General features: G+C 38.3%; 2 protein-coding genes across 2 annotated transcripts; one reads left to right on the plus strand and one right to left on the minus strand.

The window, feature by feature from the left end:
• Positions 1-4,962: 4,962 nt before the first annotated feature.
• ssu72 (SSU72 homolog, RNA polymerase II CTD phosphatase) lies at positions 4,963-9,414 on the plus strand. The gene is made up of 5 exons (XM_008409775.2): positions 4,963-5,231; positions 5,850-5,993; positions 8,057-8,196; positions 8,312-8,430; positions 8,547-9,414. The coding sequence occupies exons 1-5, from the start codon at positions 5,152-5,154 to the stop codon at positions 8,646-8,648; spliced, it is 585 nt and encodes a 194-aa protein (XP_008407997.1). The 5' UTR covers positions 4,963-5,151; the 3' UTR covers positions 8,649-9,414.
• Positions 9,415-11,581: 2,167 nt separating this feature from the next.
• On the minus strand, positions 11,582-19,606 carry atad3 (ATPase family AAA domain containing 3). Its single transcript, XM_008409774.2, has 16 exons — positions 19,270-19,606; positions 17,993-18,069; positions 16,974-17,075; positions 16,830-16,889; positions 16,674-16,743; positions 16,430-16,595; positions 16,267-16,336; positions 15,362-15,517; positions 15,208-15,264; positions 15,002-15,127; positions 14,798-14,922; positions 14,651-14,702; positions 13,635-13,705; positions 13,393-13,560; positions 12,387-12,495; positions 11,582-12,305 (listed from the first exon to the last, which is right to left on the minus strand). Exons 1-16 carry the CDS (start codon positions 19,460-19,462, stop codon positions 11,883-11,885), a joined length of 2,025 nt encoding a protein of 674 aa, XP_008407996.1. The 5' UTR covers positions 19,463-19,606; the 3' UTR covers positions 11,582-11,882.
• Between the last annotated feature and the right edge of the window lie 553 nt (positions 19,607-20,159).

Here is a 20,159-nt window from a genome sequence, read left to right on the forward strand (position 1 = left end):
TATATGCTTGGGTCCTCTACCAGAGGCCTGGGAGCTTGAGGTTCCTCCAGTATCTTGGCTGTGCCTAGAACTGCACATTTCTGGACTGACATGTCTGATGTTGTTCCTGGGATCTGTTTTAGCCACTGCTCCAGTTTGGGGGTGACTGCCCCAAGTGCCCCGATGAACATATATATATATAAAAATGGGCTGGACAGTAGGTAGTAGAGCTGTTGTCTTGCAGCAAGAAGGTTCTGGGTTCGATTCCAAGAGTCTTTCTGCATGGAGTTTGCATGTTCTCCCTGTGCCTGCGTGGGTTCTTTCCGGGTACTCTAGCTTCCTCCCACAGTCCAAAAACATGACTATCAAGTTAATTGGTTTCTCTAAATTCTCCCTAGGTGTGAGTGTGTGTGCATAGTTGTTTGTCTTGTCTGTCTCTGTGTCTCTGTGTGTGTGTGTGTGTGTGTATGGATGGATGGATGGATGGATGGATGGATGGATGGATGGATGGATGGATGGATGGATGGATGGATGGATGGATGGATATATAAAAACTGCTTCTTTTTGTGCTTTGGAGTTTCTGTGCCGATTAATTTTTTTGCGAAGCGATAAAAGCTGGGTAGTTCTTGAATTGCTACAAAATAAAGCTGTATTTCCTCCCTCAGCCCACTGGCTGCAATGTTGACACCTTGAGATGCCGTGAGACCTAAATCCTGAACATCATGGCATGGAGTGCGTCCCAGTTTTCCATGTCTAGCATGTAATCATTCATTTTAGCTTTTAAACTGTTTCTATTGATCCTGTGTCCAGACAGAGGGATAATCAGTAGGTAGCATCATGACCTGTTTGTGCTGAAGATCCTGCAGCTTCCACTTCATCTTCCTAACATGGTGCCTCATCACCCTGACTCTCATACTGATAGGAGGAACCACAGAGCTCTGTTATGTTAAAGCTCAACTTCTGAAGTTGGGATGTTTTTCGTCCAACAGGTTCCAGAGGAATCACCTCAAACCAGATGTCGGACTGGATTTTATTTTATTTATGTCATTTGTGAATGTTAGCTTTTCATTTTCAACAGTGGAGCTATAAAGACTGAAAAAGGTTATCATTAAGTCTCATCAACATCAATATTTTCACTAAATAAGAGGCAAAAAAAATAAATAAAAATAGTTTGATAGAGGAAAAGCCTCTCAGACTCTGAGCTAAAAGTGAGATGTCCAAACTATTTTTTTTAATATAAGACAATTAATTTAATTTCACATAATTATCGCAGTAGAAGCCATTTGTTTGTTAAATATGTTGTGAATGACGTATGCTCACAAACGAACTAGATAATTTGTCCAAGTTTTGCCGTTTATTGAACGTTCAGAAACTACAGCGGCTGTGATGAGCCAAGACAAAGGTAAACAAAGGTAAAACAACTGAATATGTGATCAACTCAAAACCACTCTCTTGGTCATTTAACCATACCCGTTGCCATGGCAACCGCCTGCGTGCAGCAAGCCGACCAGAGATTACATAGCATTCGGTCCGTTACATATTAGGTTTTCAAGCTTGATATTTTGCGATTATTAATAAGCCTCTCATGAACACATCAGTGGTTGATTAGTTAATTTTAAACTTCTGCTCTGCTGGTTATTTTGGTAATGGAACCGAAACGCACAGAATTGCGCAACACCTTGTTGAAATTAGAATGATTATTATTGTTGTTATCAGAGGAGGACGTGCTGGTCTCAGCATCCTGGCGGCGTTCAGTTTGTCACTTGCCGAGATCGACTCAAAACCTTCCGCGATCGACGTATTGCAGCCCTGCTCTACCCAGGTGAAAAAACTATACTTTAGTATACTTCAAACATACTTAAATTTGTGAAAGTATCCTTTAAGTATACTAATTATTAAGTGTACTACCTATAAGTTTATCTGAAGTATACTAAAAGTACACTTGTACCAATTTCGAAATTAGTACTTTAAACGCACTTAAACATAATTGTACCAAAATACACTTTTAATATATTAAATAAAAGTATACTTTAAGTGAACAAAATATGAATAAATATGTATGAATTTTAAGTGCCTTAATCTTTTACTATTTATTAAAATTGCATACAATAAAAAAATTATAATCATAATGTAATTTTTAAGAAAGTATCCAATAAATTTACAGATGTGTGATGTAAAACCTTATGAGCAACGGCATTAGCTCCAGTTAATACTCCAGACCAGATGGTGGCGGTATTATTTCATTTACACACGCCACAAAGAGAAGAAAAAACTTGAACGCAGGGAAGAAAACAGACGCTGTTCAAATTCGCCATTTTTACTCGCATAATATTGCCTTAAAAGTAGAGAGGGCCTTGACAATAGTTACTAATTTAGGTAAATTCAAGCTGGTGACGTCTTAATCCGAGTTAGAGAACAACACAACGGGACAGCAACCGATGGAAATGAAATGTGTGTCACAAAAGGAGCTCGGAGGGATGAAGGCTGCTAAGTGTGGCTAGCTGGTGGTAAGTTTGCTTATTAATTATCTTCATTTAATTATAAACAGTGCAGTACAGATATATAACTTACGTTGGTTTTATAAATAATTTATCAATTTTATTGTAACTTGTATGATTATTACAATAGGAATCATTCAGCGTCATGTTATAACTGCATGGAGGCTTTTGACTTATACTTTAGTCGCAATTAAGCAATTGTTTTTAATTAAGCTCCATAAGACAGAGAGACTTTGATATTGTGAGGTTGTTGTTCTAACTCGTTCATCAATGATTTTATCTTCAATATATGTTTGCAGTCTAACTAAGCAAATGAAAGAGGAAGCCAGAGCAATCAGGTGTTAGAAAACCTAAAGACTTTCTGTCTCAGAAGAGGCTCTGACTCCACCAGATCACCAACCAGCTCTGAAGATGAACCTCCACATCGTCTTCATAATGTACGTTTGTTTTTTCAAAGAGGAGCTAGCTACATTTTCAACAACAAGAACTGGTGTGTTACCAACACCAAGTGCTTAATAAACATCATTTGACTTAAAGATAACTGGAAATAATTGTTCCCCTTGTTAATCTAACATTTCTCTTTCATACATTTTATTTGTTGTTGGCTTTCAGGGTCCTGTGATGGACCGGTGACCTGTCCAGGGTGAACCCTGCCTCTCATCTGATGGCTGCTGGAGATGGGCACCACCAGCCCCCCTCACCACCCTGCAAGGATCAGTGTGTTCAGATCATGGATGGAAAGATTTTAAGGTAGTTTGTCTCCTTAAGTCCACACTTAAAACAGCTTCATTGTTGATGCCAACGTCAACTGACTCTATGACATTGCTGACTATTTTTTTCTACTTCTAACATAAACAGGCAAAGAAGACACCCAGAAATGTTTTTCCACCCCAGGCATCTGGTCCCAATCATCATCATCAGTTCTTATGATGTCACATACATGGCGAGTCCACGTCCTAAAATTGTAAGTATTATTTTTTTATTTGCCATTTTTCTGTTCTCTTTAAATACAAATTCTTTCTCTGTCTAATTGTTCTATTGTTCTTTTTTGTAGGTTCCTGTAAGGTGCAGTGAACGGGAATGTTCTTTCGTTGATCCTCACTTTCATGTTTTATTGTCACACTTACATTTTCATGTTCATGTGTTCCCTTTTGACCTGAAAACTTATAATTTATGTTAAGTTTATAATGTTTTGATTCAAATTAGACGGTTTTAAAATGTCTGTAATAAAACAATATTTGAATTACGTTGAACATCTTGTGTAATTACTCTTTCCATGTAATTTTAGACTAAAACAATGTAAGTACTGTAGTGTAGTTATGCATGTCATTTACCAAATAGGTATGTAGGAATAAAGACTTTCACAAGTAATTAAAATTGTAGTTTATTATCAATAGCAGGAAATCAAAAATAAAAATTAAGTGTAATTTAAATACATTACTAATATATTAATAGTATATTTAAAATATATTTGAAGTATATTAAATATATATTTTTAATATAATTCTGAGACAGAATTATTACACTCAAAATACAATAATTATATCAAAATATAATAAAGCTCTGAAATATATTTAAAAAGTATACTTTAAGTACACTTGAAGTTGTTCCAAAAAGGTACGTATAGTATACTAAAATATACTATTAGTTGTAATTTAATACTATTTAAATACTACTAAAGTATACTAAGCACAAAATTAATTGTTCCAAAATAGTACAGTTTAAGTACATCGATAAAAGTATGTTAAAATTTAGTATACTAAAGTATACTTTTTTTTCACCTGGGTAGCAAAGCACGAACAGTTCAGAAACAATATGAAGTGGGAAAAAAGTTATTTATTAACTGATTACGTCATGTTTTAGATTGTTCTTGAAAAACTAATCAGTCACAGCTGCACAGTGAATCCACTGATTTTTTATAGCAGACAGCCGCTCCCCTCTCTTGCAGGTACTGCGAACCCCTTCTAAATCTTTTAGGGGAACGCAGTACCCGACCGTACCCCCATACTTTCACCCCTGCGTTTAACGCTGTGCTAAAAAGTGAATCTGCTAACTGTATCGTTTGTAACCAACAGGAAAATTCAACTGCAGTACCCACCGTTTAACCTAGAGATGGTTTTAAAACAAATATAATGAAATAAGCATGTACAAAAGTGTAATAATTGGCAAGGTAACTAAAGATGGCAACTTGAAGGCCCTATTTGGCAAGATGGCAACTTGAAGGCCCTATTTGTGCGATACAAATGAAATATAAATTTCAATCTATTTTTTAATAATTATTTAAAATAATTATTTATTTTTTATTATTTATTAAAAATAAATACTTCTGCGTGTATTGAATTCGCCTAATGACTTTTTCACCTTTACTTCTACTTTTTAATAATAATGAAGGAATATTTGGATAACGTTTGTTTTACTGACGTCATACGAAGCCCCGCCCCCTGATGACATCACCTTATAAAGCCGTTTTCAGCGTCTCTGGTTCCGCCATTTTAACTTCCTGCTTCAAATAAACGGGAGCGGTGCTCACGGTGTTCGTAGTTGAAACTCCGTGCCTTTTAACTTACTGTAGGGGTTTATTGTTTATGTTTTATTTTCCTCACAGGAACCAAAAGAACCACTACGTTTTAGTTTCTGACCGCTGGTGTTAGTTAGTCTCAGCCGGAGAGTCGCAATGCCGAGCCAGCCGCTGCGTGTAGCGGTTGTTTGCTCGAGCAACCAGAACCGCAGTATGGAAGCGCACAATATCCTCAGGTAAAGACGACCCGCCAGGAAGACGAGACAGAACAAGAAAACCAACTCCAAGTGAACCTGTGCTGTATGGAGGGGCTTTCCCAGCCGGTCACAACCAGTACCGACGCGGTGTCGGTCCGTCGGGCCTTTATCGCTCTCTAACAATGGACTCACTTCTAGAGTGTCCCGCCGAGGGTGTAGCTCACCCTGAACACATCCTGTTCACACGGCTTTACATGTGCTGGTTGAAGGAAACAACCGAACTGATTTTTCTTTTAAAAAACAGACGCAGGGATTTTAAAACACGAGGCCTTAGTGATTAGATCGTTTCCCCCCGGCTTCACATGTTGACAACAGCGCCCCCTGGACGGAAATATTCCAGAAGAACTGCAGTTGTGCAACTCCGGTCATTCAGCTCTTTCATAACACGATCCGAGGAGTTTCCTGCCCTTGTGTGTTTTTAATAGGAATAGTTTGCTTTACAATAAAGTTTTTTTTTTTTTTTTTATAATTAAAGCACGGGAAGAAGGATTTCTACACTTTAATCAAAAACTGACAGTCTATGATAGGACGATCGCTTATCTTGCTGACAAAATTGATTTTAATGTATTTATTCTCTTGTTCTTTCCTTTTTTACAGCAAACGTGGATTTGACGTCCGATCATTTGGGACTGGGTCTCATGTGAAGCTACCTGGTCCATCCCCGGATAAACCTAATGTGTATGACTTCAAAACAACTTATGAACAGATGTACAACGACTTGGTCCGAAAGGACAAGGAACTGTATCCCCTTCGCACTCATTTTTTCCCCTTTCTTTCGCTCTTTCTCACACACACACCTAAGTAAACATGACCCATCTGAAAGTCTTACATGGATGGTATTGTTTGTTTGGAGTTTGGCTAGGTGGTCGTCTTGGGACAGCACAAACAATGGGAGCTCCTCAAGTCAAACGCAGTCTGAAAATGTTTGACACATGGTTGTAAAATAAGGTGTGAAAATAACCTTGCAATCAGCAGTTGCATTAGAACAGTAAGTGGATTTTGTTGGCAATAGTAACCTGTTTGTCATTTTTATATTTAATTTGTTTTTATATATATATTTTAGATGCTTTTTATTTTTAACCCTCCCACCCCCTTGTTTTATGTTTTATTTTTGAGTTTTTTTGCACCATGATCAGTTTCTAGTGCCTTGGTTCTTTGCACAACCTGGTGAGTAGATTTTATTTTGGTGGGTGAAAAAAGAAAAAACGACCTCTGTGGATAGCAGGTATGATGCTGGAAAACAAAACCATACATATTTGAAGTCCTATGAAAACTCATGTTTAAAGCTGTAGTGTAAAAATAACTATATTTGGGGTAAAGTTTATATTAATGGTAAGTAATCCTGGGTAAGTTTTATGGAAAACTGTAATTATGTGGGGGAAAAAATTACTCTAGGATTGTTTTCTATAGCTTAATGCTCTCAGTTTTCCAGTAGCCATGTTACTTATTTTTAGTCCTTTTGCCCCTGAATAATTTAATGTCTATGACTTTAAAAAGTTTTAAATTTCTAACCTAAAAAATGCAGTTTAAGTTGTTTAAAAACTTTACATAATGTGAAAGTTGTGCCAATTTGAAGTGTTCAGGCTCACATGGATAGATGCTCTTATAATGGAAGGGACATTATTTAGTAATTGTCAGTTCAGGTGTATCAAACATCTTTAAAGTTCAATGTTGTATGTAAACTATAAAAAGTTTAAAGATAAAAACAGGACTTGCAGAACAAAAGGATTTTCAAAATGTAAAGCACCAAAAGAATGAAACTTTTAGCTTTGTTTTTTACCTTGCTCATGTGCAATTATTCTCTAATCATGAGCTGTATTATGCTCTCCAACACCTAAAATGCATCATTTTTTAAAGTTAAAAAATGTGAATTGTGAAGTAATCCTTTTTTCATTTTTTTTGTGATTTCTCTATTAGGCTAACCTCTAGGATTATACCTAAAGCATATTTGGAAAAGCCACTTTCAAACTATCAAGGTTATAAAAGCTCAAAATATAACCCTAAAAAGGCAATGATTTATTTCATAAAGGTTTTGCATTTCTTTTTATTCTTTTTAATTGTGCTGAAACTCTAAATCAGGGGTCTTGACTCCAGTCCTTGAGGTCCGGTGTCCTGCAGCCTTTAGGTGTTTCCTGGAGCCAACACACCAGAATCAAATGCATAAAGCACCTTTCAGTATGCAGTCCAGTTCTCCATAGTCCTGCTGATGACCTCTTGATTTCACTAAGGTGGGTTGAAGCAGAGAAACATCTAAAAGTTGCAGGACATCAGACCTTGAGGGCTTTAGTTGAAGACCTCTGATTTAGTGTTTGGTAGCCAGAAGATCAAACTGTTTCTCTGCTTGTCCACATTTTAAACCCTTGAAATCAGATTTATGAGTTTTAGACCAGAAGGTGCACAGACATCCTATGAACCTTGTGCAAACGCCTGATTTGGGATGCAGTAGGAAGATTGTGATATAGTTACAAAAAAATTAAATAACCTGTAAGTAGAAGATGGAGGAAAAATGTGACGTATTGAAAATATTGATTTTAATTAAAACTCTTGAATGGCAACAGTTGTCTAAACTTTATTTCACAGGAAGTCCAGTTTTTTTTCTCTTAAAATTGTGGCCTAGTTATTGACGTCACCACCAGAGGGCGCTGTTTGCTCTTTAAACATTCAAAGCATTTTTCCCTTTTTCTCTGAAGAGCAGTAGTCTCAGGCTTTTTAAAACATACATTTGTGTGTGTAGCTGTGGGGGGAGGTGATTTTGTTCTGTTTTTGTGGCTGCTGCTGCTTTCCTTGACTTCCTCACCTATCAGATATACACAGAATGGGATCTTACACATGCTGGACCGCAACAAGCGCATCAAGGCAAAACCAGAGCGCTTTCAGTTGTGCAAGGATAAATTCGACCTGGTCATAACCTGTGAAGAGAGAGTCTATGACCAAGTGCTGGAGGGTGAGATTGTTTATTAAATATCAAATCACTGACTACAGATTCTTATTTATAACCTCTGATAAATCGCATTTACACTTGAAAAAGATTACATCCTGACTTGTTTTTGTTTTTCTAGATTTGAATTCAAGAGAGCAGGAGACGTTACAACCAGTTCATGTAATCAATGTAGACATTCAGGACAACCACGAGGAGGCCACGCTGGGAGCCTTCCTCATCTGCGAGTTGTGTCAGTGTGTAAGTATCTAATTCAGGATTTTCTTCATCAAATATGCAGTTTATTAAAACTTTCAACCAGCCCGTGATCAGTTAATCTGTGTCTAAGCTGTCTCCATCTTCGTCGTCGTCATCAGATCCAACACACGGACGACATGGAGAACGAAATCGACGAGCTCCTGCAGGAGTTTGAGGACAAGAGCAACAGGCCTTTTCTCCACACCGTCTGCTTCTACTGATACATGACACAAGTTTGCAATAAACACACACCCAGACCCCAAGCAATCAGTCGATAGAATAAGAAGAAGCAGGCTGCGTATTCTGCTGATGATTGGTGCACAGGAGCTCAACGCTTTGGGCCAGGACCTAAAGATTGAGAGCTACTGGAAGTAATGGTTATGATGGGTTGTTCCTCTCTGCAGAGGTCGGACTCGCTGCTCTCATTATGCCTTTATTCCTCTAGATCAGGGTTCGGCCGCGGTCCTCCCCTGACCCAAAATAAAATCACTCGACCACATCTCCTCAGGGAGAGCCACGACCCGCAGCTCCCCCACGACCCGCTCTCATTTTTCTCTTCTTTGTTGAGTAGAGCACATTTACAGCTCATTTGTTTAATTTTAAATTGCATTTTTGTTTAATATGAGAATTTTAATTTTGGTATGAGACCGTGTACATGTGTTTACACAGGAGAAACGTTGATTGAACTGTATATGTTGTTTGTGCACCGTGTGTTGTAGATAATCTGAATTAAGTTAAAGAGGGTGGGCTAGTGATGAATAACCAAACAAAGACATCTCAGAGGTGCTCCTGCGGTGGGTTTCATTATAATGTGCTGATTTATATTTAAACTCTGAAATGCTGTCTTTCAGGGCATAGTATTTTTTTTGTAAATGTTTAAGAATTGAAGCAATGTAATTATTTTCAAACTGCAAGTTCAACTCTTGAGTGCCTGATTTTTCTGTATGTACAAATGAATCTACTAAAGGAGACATGTAAGACGTTTTACTGACTTTGTTTTATTGCGTTTTCTCTGATTTCTGAAAGTTGGAGCAGCCATTAAGACCTAGACTGTTAGATTAACATGTTCCTGACTTTGTGGAGGGAAAAAAAATTACAATAAATTTTGCTTACCCTTTTTCTTATCCTCCAAATTTCAGTTAAAGTCCAGTGAAGACATTCATGCACTTAAATCCTTCTCTGTCTTATCAGGTTCAAATTATTTTCTATCTAAGCATGTCGGTAATCTTGATTTTACCTACAGTCAGTAAAGGTTACAATGTTTTCAAATGCAAACAATTGGATTTAAAACAGGATAATCTGTTTGTCTTAACTCCAGTCAAATGCAACAGGCAACAACTCTGATAGAGTTGTGTGTGTGTCGACTCAGAAGTTCAGACTAAGTGAACAATAGATTAATGAACTAAGAGCCAATTTAACTCTCACAGCAACAACAAAATGACTTTTAGTTCTGATATTCAAACCAGATGAAAACAGGCTGGATCAAAACTATGAGAAACGGGACTTTTGTTCAGATATAGTGATCCCGATGTAATATTCTAATCTTAAGTGTCGTTTTTATTAGCTGTAAGCAGAAAATCAAAATAAGCAGAAATAAAGGGTTTTAAACATCAATCTCTGTGTAAGTTGTATATAAAATGTGCTTCACTTAGTGAACTTACTACTGAAATAAATGACATTTTTAATGACTATTCAATTAAAATCAGTCCATTTATATAGCGCCAACTGACAACAAATGTTAGAGGCACTTTGCAAATAAAATAAGTTCAATCACACATGCATTCCAACTGATCTATAAGCTGTTAATTACTCAAATTCATTCAAAAGTTTTCTAAGGAAAGCCAGCAGATTTCAGCATTAACTCAACCTCCTTATTCTGTTAATCAACACACAGCTGCATATTTTATGGGATCTTTTAGTTTTCATCCACTGAATAAATATAAATGGACTAAATATATAGTATACTAGTCTCTCAAAGCACTTTATGTATGTAAATAATAAAAACAGGTTCTAATTCAAAATACTGTTTGGCGTAGATCAATAACAATAGAAAGTAGAATCTTCAATAACTTTAATAGAGCTTTGGAGATTACGTCACAGCGTATGACGTACGTCGCTCGGCGCCATCTTTGGTGTCCACAGACCAAAACAATTTTTTTCCGGTGTTTTCGTCGAGTTAGCGCTGGATTCTCCTCTTCCACAATGCTGAAAAGCAGTTTGAAACAAAGTGGGCTATATCGCGAAAAGCTTCTCCCAGAAGCCAAGAAACGCTACATGGAAAAAATAGCGAAAATTGAACATAACGACCCGTTTGAGATATCACGACGTCTGACCGCTGATATCCAGGCCATTCGTCGCCTTTTTGTTAGCTCAGATACCTTAGCCCCCTCGCGTTGTTTCCAGGCAGGAAAACTGTGAAATGAAAGTCCGTTTTCTATCTTTTTACAGCTGCGGTCGTGTGACCTAACATTACACCCAATAACACAGCAAGTTCGTACCATTGCTAACTTAGATTTAAAAAATCTGCGAGTATGTCGTTTTCGCCGGTTGTGTTTGTGGACACCAAAGATGGCGCCGATACCCCTCCGACTAACAGTACAGCATTCTGGGGGATGTAGGCACAGGAAAGGCTTTAGCCCATCAACGTCTCAAGGCTAGCTAAGCTAGGCGAGTAGCAACAACTAACACTCACGCGCTCTCTGGTTACCTAGCAACAACCCGTCAAGTCACCACCGTGTCTCGTAGCTGCTTAAAAATAATAAAAAAAATAAAAATGGCGTGGGGTGAAAAAGCGGCTAAAACAGTCACGATTTTGACAGTATTTCATATATTTAAAACAAAAACTAAATTAATATAACTTATGTGAAACCCTTCTATCATAATGCGGTTGTCAGTCATAGTGTCCAGCTGAGTTTGACTTCAAACTGATTACCATTAGACATCCAGCTAATCATTGTACATTTAACAGGAGTTCATGCTCCACATGGCTGATTGTTAAATGCTGTGGATACAGTGTAGTTCATCACCATCAGTATGTGAATGGATTAATGATTGCATATGAGATAAGGGTCCTCTAGATCAGAAACAGCCTTATTCAGCTATATTTACCATTTAGTTGCTGTGGCTCAAAAACATTATTTGCACATGAAAATAGAACCGTTTGTTAAAAAAAGGTTTTAATTATTCTTACAGAGAAACATGACTTTGCACAACATTCATAATAGTATAATGACAAACACATGGTCTTGTTTCTACATAAACTACTTGTTTACATTGTATACATTTCATATGAAAATTAAAGATTCAGGCATCAGTTGTGTTACGAAGACTTAATTATCTCTCCCAACCGTAAACTAATCTTGTCTCAGTTCGGCCATCTTTGACATGAAGTCTCAGACCAGTTAGTTCAGAGGACAGAGTGTTAATCTTTCTAATCCAGACAGTCCTGTTATAACTCAGACTGGGGTTCTGTCTTTCGGAGGAGAGGAGCCGGTCTTCTCCTGTTTTCCTGGTTTGTCTTCGCTGTCAGGTTCGGTTAAACCATCCTCTGTTTTTTTAGACTCGGCTTCTGCAACATCTACACAGTTTTGTATAACTGAGTTTACACGTTTGGCCTCTGCTGATTCTGGTTGTGTGTTTATTTCAAAGACTGGAGCGATGACCTCCTGAGCGTGAGGCGTCTCCTTGAGAGGGAGAGTGAAACCCATTTTCCCTATGGCAGCTCCAGCCCCGGCAGGCAGAGGCGTCAGGCTCTTCGCTGCCTCCTCCTCGGCACGGAGCCAGTCCATCTTCTGATGGTGCTGCTTGATGGCGTCGTCCACCCGAGCGTCGATCATGGCTTCTGTCAAGACGCCGTCCTCGGAGGAGTACGCTGCAGCCTGGAGAGTAAAGAAATGATTAATTTCTTAAGATGTTGTACTTTAAAGAAAAGTTATCCAAAATGGTTGAGGGAAGCATACCTGCCAGGCCACACCCAGCTTGGAGATCTCTCTTCCTGACATGCCCTCCGTCCTCTTGGCGATCTCTGAACACTTTTTGCCGTAATCAAACTGGGCGAGCTTCAGCCTCCTTCACAGAAACACAAAGCATGCACTGATTAGGGACTCAAGTTATCGATTAATTAGTTCATCTAAGGTTGATTGAACTTATCAATCGACTAACGATTAATTAATAAGCAGCCATTTTCTGTTTTATCAAGCGGTCCCACTGTCTTTCCATAACATAAAGGGCTACATTTTTCCTAATATGCCAATTTAAAATACATAAATGTTGACAATCTGTGTCAGCTGTATTAAATACCGACTTAATAAACTGAAAATTGTAGTTTTCTCACATTGTTAAAGTTCTATTTGTAATACATAGCAAAAAACAGAAACATCTTAGGCTGCTCAATAGAAAAATAAAAGATGAAGAGATTAAAATGTGAACAGAAATGTTCATACAGGAGTACCGTCTATAGTTGCTCTTGAAAACTTAAACTTGTTAAACATAAAGTGCATTAACTCGCAACAGCCCTAAAAAAATATCAACCGTGCTTAGCCTCATGTTTTCTCACAGTCGTGACAATTTTTCTGCGTCAGCACATTCTCGCCTTCATCACCCATCCAGACCTCCAGTAGACGACGCAGCTCGGCTGAATTTAGGAACAAATTAAGTGTTTAATTTTCAAAACATGAAGTGGCATTTTGTATCCCACAACAGAGTCTGCTTGGACAGTTCCTCTTTTCCTTTCTGAGACACCGCCGCAATCTTTGTTTTTGTAACTTGCTTCACCTAATGGGGATCAACAGCGCCCTCTGCTGGATGGCGGCCAAACTACAACACTAAAAGAAGGTTGAAGCGATGTTACTTTTGAATCCTTTTCAACTAATTTTAATCTAATAAATCACTGATCGACTATTAATTGTATGCCGCTTCTATCTCACTAATTACCACTAAATTGCGATGTTTAAAGTCGGTACTTACTGTCGCCCTCCGGTGGCCGGTTCCAGTACGTATTTGTCAAAGTATAACCGCACCAGTCGCTCCCTTTCCTCCAGACCCGGCAGAGCGAAATTCACTATCTCATCTATTCGGTCGTTGATGGCCCAGTCGAACTGCTCGGGTTGGTTACTGGCCAACACTAACATGAACCTACAGTACAGGAGAAATTAAACTTTAATCATGTTGGGAGAAGATCAAAACCTGCGAGAGAAACACATTTTTACTTGTTGCTCTGCTCTCCAGTGCGATACAGGAACGCATTCAAAGTGGCCCTGAGGTCTTCACTGATCTTCTCCTACAAAGACGAGAGTAAAAGGTGATTAATTGCAACTTCCTCTACATTACAGCCTCCTACTAACCACAGGAATTTTCCAACATTTCAGTTGTGATATGAAATGTCTTGTATTCACAGCTCTGTGACTTGCTCACATTAACCCAAACCTCAATTTATTTTCAAGGTACTTTATGTAAATACACAACTATGAAATCATAATGTAGGGCTGGATCAGTAACAATAAATATATATCGCAATAAATCAATATCAATATGTGCAATAGAATTTTCTATAATTTCCACTTACTCCATAACCGCAAAGAATTCTGGGAGATGTAGGCAAAAAGAAAGTGTAGCCGCTGAACCTCTCAAAGCCAAGCCTAAGTAATGTTGGTGGAATCAACTAACTTACTCACTCTTTGGTTACCTAGCAACCAAAGAGTTGCTAGGTAACCAAGCTAGGTAACCAGTTGTTGAGTAACTGTTGTTACTCAACAACTGTTGAGTAAGTTGTGCAGCATGAGTTTGAGGTTTTGCCTCTGTGCCTCTTAATTGCTTAAAAATAAAAAAAACAACGGTGTAAAGTGAAAACTTGATAACAACAGGAATGGTCACACCATTACACTGGTCATATTCCAGATATTTAGAACAAAAACCAAATAAATAATTATTGATATCGACCGACATGAAACGCTTACATCGCAATACATTTTTTCTGCAATTTTCTCCAGTCTTAATAATAATTAACTTTTGCTATGAATGAAAACCTGAAAAGTCTGCCATGGATTTTGATGTATTTATATTACTGTATTAAAAGGTTTACTGGTTAAATAAAATCTACAGAATGTGACATTTTTCTTGTGACATGAATCATCTGAATACTAAAAAAATCCCAATTAGAATGCCAGAGTTGTTTTTGTTGTAAAATTACAAAAAGTGGAAAAGTTCCAGCGGTGGAAAAACTTACTGTGGCTCTTTTGCGAAGGAATGCGTCAGCTTCATCCACAAAAAGCAGCAGCCTGTCAAAGAAACAAGTGTTGGATTATTTTATTCTCTGGGAAATTAAACCCCCCTGAACAACATTGCAATAATCTGTATTTCTTTAGCAGCGTACCCCCGTCTGCTTGTGCTGGCCCAGTCGAAAACTTTATGCATAGCCGTCACACCGTCCCGACCCATGGGTGCTACATCACCGCCGGTCATTATAGCGTAGTCCATCCCAGAATGCATTGCCAGCTTCTACTCAACACACACAACAGTTGATCTTAACTACACACGTTTGAGCTTGACGTTTTCCGCTCTCAGGTGCCAGCTGTACCTTAGCAAACAGGGTTTTTCCCGTGCCGGGCGGACCGTACATGAGGATGTTCCTGTAGAGGCCGTTGTTCTGCCTCGTGTTTCTTGTTGCGATGGCAATGTCACGCACACGTTCCTCCAAGGTAGGCTGGCGGAGGGAAAGACGCAACCGTCACAAAATATTTTAACGTTTTAAATCAGCAGCATTTACTCATGAAATCCACTTACGTTGAGCACAACTCCCTCAAGCGCATCCTGAGGTTTGCTCTTCAGGCGCTTTGTTGTCTGAACACATAAATAAGATTCAGGATTTGCTTTTATTCAGCCTGATGAGATGTGATTCACAAAGTTAAGGTAAACGACGTTGTGCTTATTTTATCACCTTGACTGGATGCTTGATGGCCTCTCCCACGGTGAACCGGGACGTCTCACGCACCAGAGACGGTTTTCCAAGCCTGGCCTCAATGTAGCGTCCTGCTACTGCTGTTGCATTTCGGGCTGAATACACGCCTACAGCTAACAGGGTCAGGCCAGCCACCTAGTAGAGGGAACAGAGAGGTTACTCAAGAAAACATATGTAAATGAGAAAGAAAAAAAACAGCAACTTGGGCTGGGTGATGTGGCTTAAAAATAAAACTATATGACTTATTCATATTAGATCTGATTTTAATCTATTTTTCTACTTTCTTTAATAAGAAAAGACATTACAAATGACAGAAAATATTTTCAAAAAGTGGCTTTTATTTCAATCATCCCCTTTGTGATTTGGACGTATAAGAGTCAAGACTATGAGGATTTTTGTTTCATTTACAAGAATATAGTCATAAAATTAGCAGAATAAAGATGCAATTTTACCAGAAGAACATTTTAGGATTACAAGAAAAGAGAAATTTTATTGCGAGTAAAGTTTTTTTTCTGTTTTATCCACAGCTTTTTTTTTAGCAGTTATGAGGCACAGTAGCAAAACATTAAACTGCCACTGGGAAAGTTACTCAACAAGTCGTTGCTCAGCAACCAAAGAGTGAGTAAGTTGCTAGGTAACCAAAGAGCTGGTTAGTTGATTCCACCAACGTGTAGCTGTTCGTTAAGTAGCTAAACTGCTGTTTTGGATCAGAGTTCAATAAATAATGTATTTATTTAATATTCCATAAGATGTTTTATTTAACGATAGTTGAAATATGAAACTGAAATACTTTTATTGTGTTAAATGTATTTAACTGAAACTTGGGTTTAGTTATAATATTTCAGCTGTTTGTTTTTTGGTTGAATATTTTACTTATCGCTCACCGTGGCAGTAACTTTGTCCCAGTCGGACACAAAGGCCCTGAATCCTTCTCCAAACACGGCACCAGCGGTCCTGAGTGTAAACACACACCAGCAGTCAGAACACCTGAACAAGGTCCGCCTGTCTGCTCCTGAGCACAACAAACACTTTCTGAATGAAACTCACTTTATGGACTCCAGGACGGTCTGCCGGTGCTCGGCCGCCTTCAGTCGGATCTGCTCTCGGATGATGTCTGCGTTTTCCCTCTCCACGCGCGCTCGGGCTTTCGCCTCCGCCTCTATGCGCATGAGCTCGTTCTTGTGTCTCAGCTCCATCTCGTGCTCGATGGTCGCTATAGAAACGGCAGCATAGCGACCCCATCAACCCGAGCTCAGCAGGTTTTAAAAGATCGGAGCAGTGAGGAACCTACCTTTCCTCATGGCTTCCTGTTTCTGCACGGATTCCTCCTGTTTGCGAAGGTTTTCTTCATTCAGGATTTGCTGCAAGGTGGGAAATTAGATCGTTCAGATGTTTTGGCGTCTCGCTCCAAAGGGTTTTCATCTGAGCTCGCACATGAGGCCCTCACCTGTTGCCTCAGCTGCTCCTCGTATCGCTGCCTGGCCAGCTTATCCTGGTACTGAGCTCGCTGTTAAAACGGTAGAAGACAAAAAGGTAGTCAAACGTCTTCAACCACCTGATCGCAGCAAGGCGACAGTAACACTGTTCTCACCGCCTGATGTTGCTTTGTCTCTTCATTAAGAGTCTTCCTCCTCTCCTCAGCCTGGATGCGTATCTGGTCACCTTTGAGCTGCTCAACTGCTGCTTCGTACTCCTGTTAAAGTCAAAACCCAACAAAAAGCTTCATAAACAGACATTAAAAGTAAAGAATCTGGCTTTTCTATGTTGTTTTCATGATAAAAAGGTTACCGTAAGACCTAGTAATGCTACAAAAATTATTTACAAAGTACATTCAAACAGTAAAACACTCCTAGAGGGCTTTCAGGGTGTTTATGCATTTAGATCTTAAATTACAGAGCATTTTTACACTTTGTGTTCATAATTTTATGATAAATGTGTCTATATAAATTAGTAATTTTTCACACCTTCCTTGACAAATTCTTCATACATGATATATATCTTAATAATACAGGTCTTAGAAAGCCTGTACTTTTGACAGTTAGACAAGAAAAAGTATCAGAAAATCAAAAATGTTCGACCTTTGGAAATTTTCCAATTTTTTTTTTCTAGAAAATGTCTGAGTTTAATGTCAAAATGTATGAATATTTTATAGATAATTTTTGACTTTTCAAACTAATTATTTTGTCTAGAAAATTTCTAAAATTAATGTAAAAATTTTCAAGGACATTTTAAACTTTTGAAACTCACAAATGTCCTTTTTCTAGAACATTTATGAGATTAATCTCAGAGTTTTTCGGCAGTAATGTACTCCTAATACAAAAGAAAGGCCGCCGTACAAAACAGCCTGTTTTACAAATATTTGATGGCACTTATTAGGTTCCACACAGGATCGAGTTGCTTCGAATACCTTTTTTTCTTAATAAATGAAACTGTCGTTTTAAATCAACTTTTATATTCTACTTTGGTTATTTTTATCCAATATTAAAATTTGTTTGATGATCTGAAACTTTTTAATGCGACAATAAATCAAAAAGCAAAGGAAATCTGCAAACAAAATTGTTAGAAATGTCTTATATTTTATTGCTCTTAAAGCCCGACGCGTCTTTGTACCTTCATTTTACTCTGGTGCTCCAGCTGAGTGCTCTGCTCCTGCATCCGGGCCAACTCCAGCGCTTCTTTGGCATGACCTGGCAGAGAAAAACAGCAAAAAGTTGCTCTAAATTCAGAGGATGTCTTATTATCAACACAAATATTATCTAAACAGTGCTAACGCTAATTATCGTAGCTTAACAGATCAACTGTAAAGCAAACTAGTGCACAGAAATTCATTGCAAATACATAACTGGGGGGGGGAATAAATCAGTTTAATGAAGTTTTCACTCTTTGGTGTGATTTTAATATTTTCAAAATGTGGTACTGAAATATACCAGGACCCCATATCATTCAAGTGTGTTTTATATCCAAGTAAAGACTATGAAAATAATTTGTTTTACCTCTGTAACACCTAAAAAGCAGATTTACTGATGGCTTAATGTAGGACTAAAGGTATTTTTCTGTGTATTTGAACTTAAAAAAGAGAATGTAACACTAAAAATACATGGCTGGAATCACTGATGTTTTCTTCATACCAGTTCATTTTCCCCATTCACACCTGGAAAATAATGAAAAACTCAATATTTATTCCGTCTTATTTGAGAATTTTTTTGAATGAAAACTTTTGCCTTGAGTAGAAATAAGTCCAAGTAGTGCTACTCTTACTTAAGTACAACTTTGAGTGCTCTAATCACATTTGATTTTATTTACGATTAGAGTATGAAAGCATGCCACACTTTTCAGCTTTCTTATTACATTCTTCCACCTTACAATTATGCATAATTTTATGGTCTATTATATAAAATACGTAGATGTTTTGGGGTAAAGTGATGGAATAAAGGTGCAATGCAACGACAAGGTACAACACCTGCAGCAACCTCCACTGCAAGGTTGTGACCTTTGCACGCTCACTGAATACACGTGGTTGTAGTTTAAGCTTATTTTTGTTAATGGTTAAATTCACTAATTACACTAAAAACAGGTTAATCTTTATTCATTTTATAATTAATTTTTCTTGATGTAACCAGGTTATAGCCCCATAGAGATCAAGATCTAATCTGCAGATCTGCAGCACAAATTAAAATTGTTACACAGAACAAAGATACTTAAAAATAATTAAAATAAATTAAAAACAAACAACAAATGTTCTGATCCAGACTGTTGCATCACTTGGGTTGAACAGCAGAATGGATCAGGATGCACATGAGCATATTTTTACTTGTTTGCTATATTGCAGATGTAATAAATCCACACCGCTCTGCGCTGACCCACCCCTAACCTCTCGGAACACTTACGGGACTTGTCGAGCTCCTTGGCCGCCAGGGCAGCCCGCTCCAGCCCGGTGGGATCGAAGTTGCTCCATTTGTCCTTGGGTTTATCTCCACCGCCGTCGGAGCCTCCAGCCGGCGGAGGAGGCGGTGGAGGCTGGGTCGGCAGACCAGGAGGAGGTTCGGGCTGGCCCCGGTTCAGTCCGAACAGCCACGACATGGTACCGAGAAGGAATTAAAGCACAGTTTCTGCCGGTTCCGAGGAAGGATTTACAGCTCTGTCACCGCACCTCCTCCACACGCGTGACACGCTGAGACAGACTGCGCATGTGCGGTGCGTAGCGGAGGTTCAGGTGAAGAACGGCAGCGGCGATTGGCTCTCTGGGAGTATTCTATTTTTTAATTGGACGACCGTGGAGGTCATCCGTTAAGGCCCTACCCACAACATGTACGGCATCCGCCGAGGGACATAAGCTTTCTTCTAATTGCGTCAGGCTATTCCATGCTTGGAAAGTCAGTTGTTACTGATAGATTTAAATACAAAACTCCAAAAAAATATATATCACTGGGTCGGATTTGTGTGCATTTATTAATTAATTAAATTCATTTACTATTCAATCCACGTGTTTACTCTAGACGAGTGCAATGCTGCATATTGTTGTATAAATAACAATAACTAATAAATAATACGTTTGAAGAAGTTGAATGGTATGAGTTATTTAATTTCTCTTTGGGGTCACTAAAGTATTTTTGAATTTGAATTTTGAATCAATCAAATACCAACGAAATACAGTGCCAGTATCACAGGTACCAATACAGGTTTTATTTATCATCAAACCTCGGATCTTCAGGCGATTTTAATCATTCTTTTGAAGCCTAGGGTTCAATATGCAAATTTAGATAAAATTTATAGGCGT

This window comes from Poecilia reticulata, linkage group LG5 (assembly GCF_000633615.1).
Source record: "Poecilia reticulata strain Guanapo linkage group LG5, Guppy_female_1.0+MT, whole genome shotgun sequence".
NCBI lineage: Eukaryota > Metazoa > Chordata > Actinopteri > Cyprinodontiformes > Poeciliidae > Poecilia > Poecilia reticulata.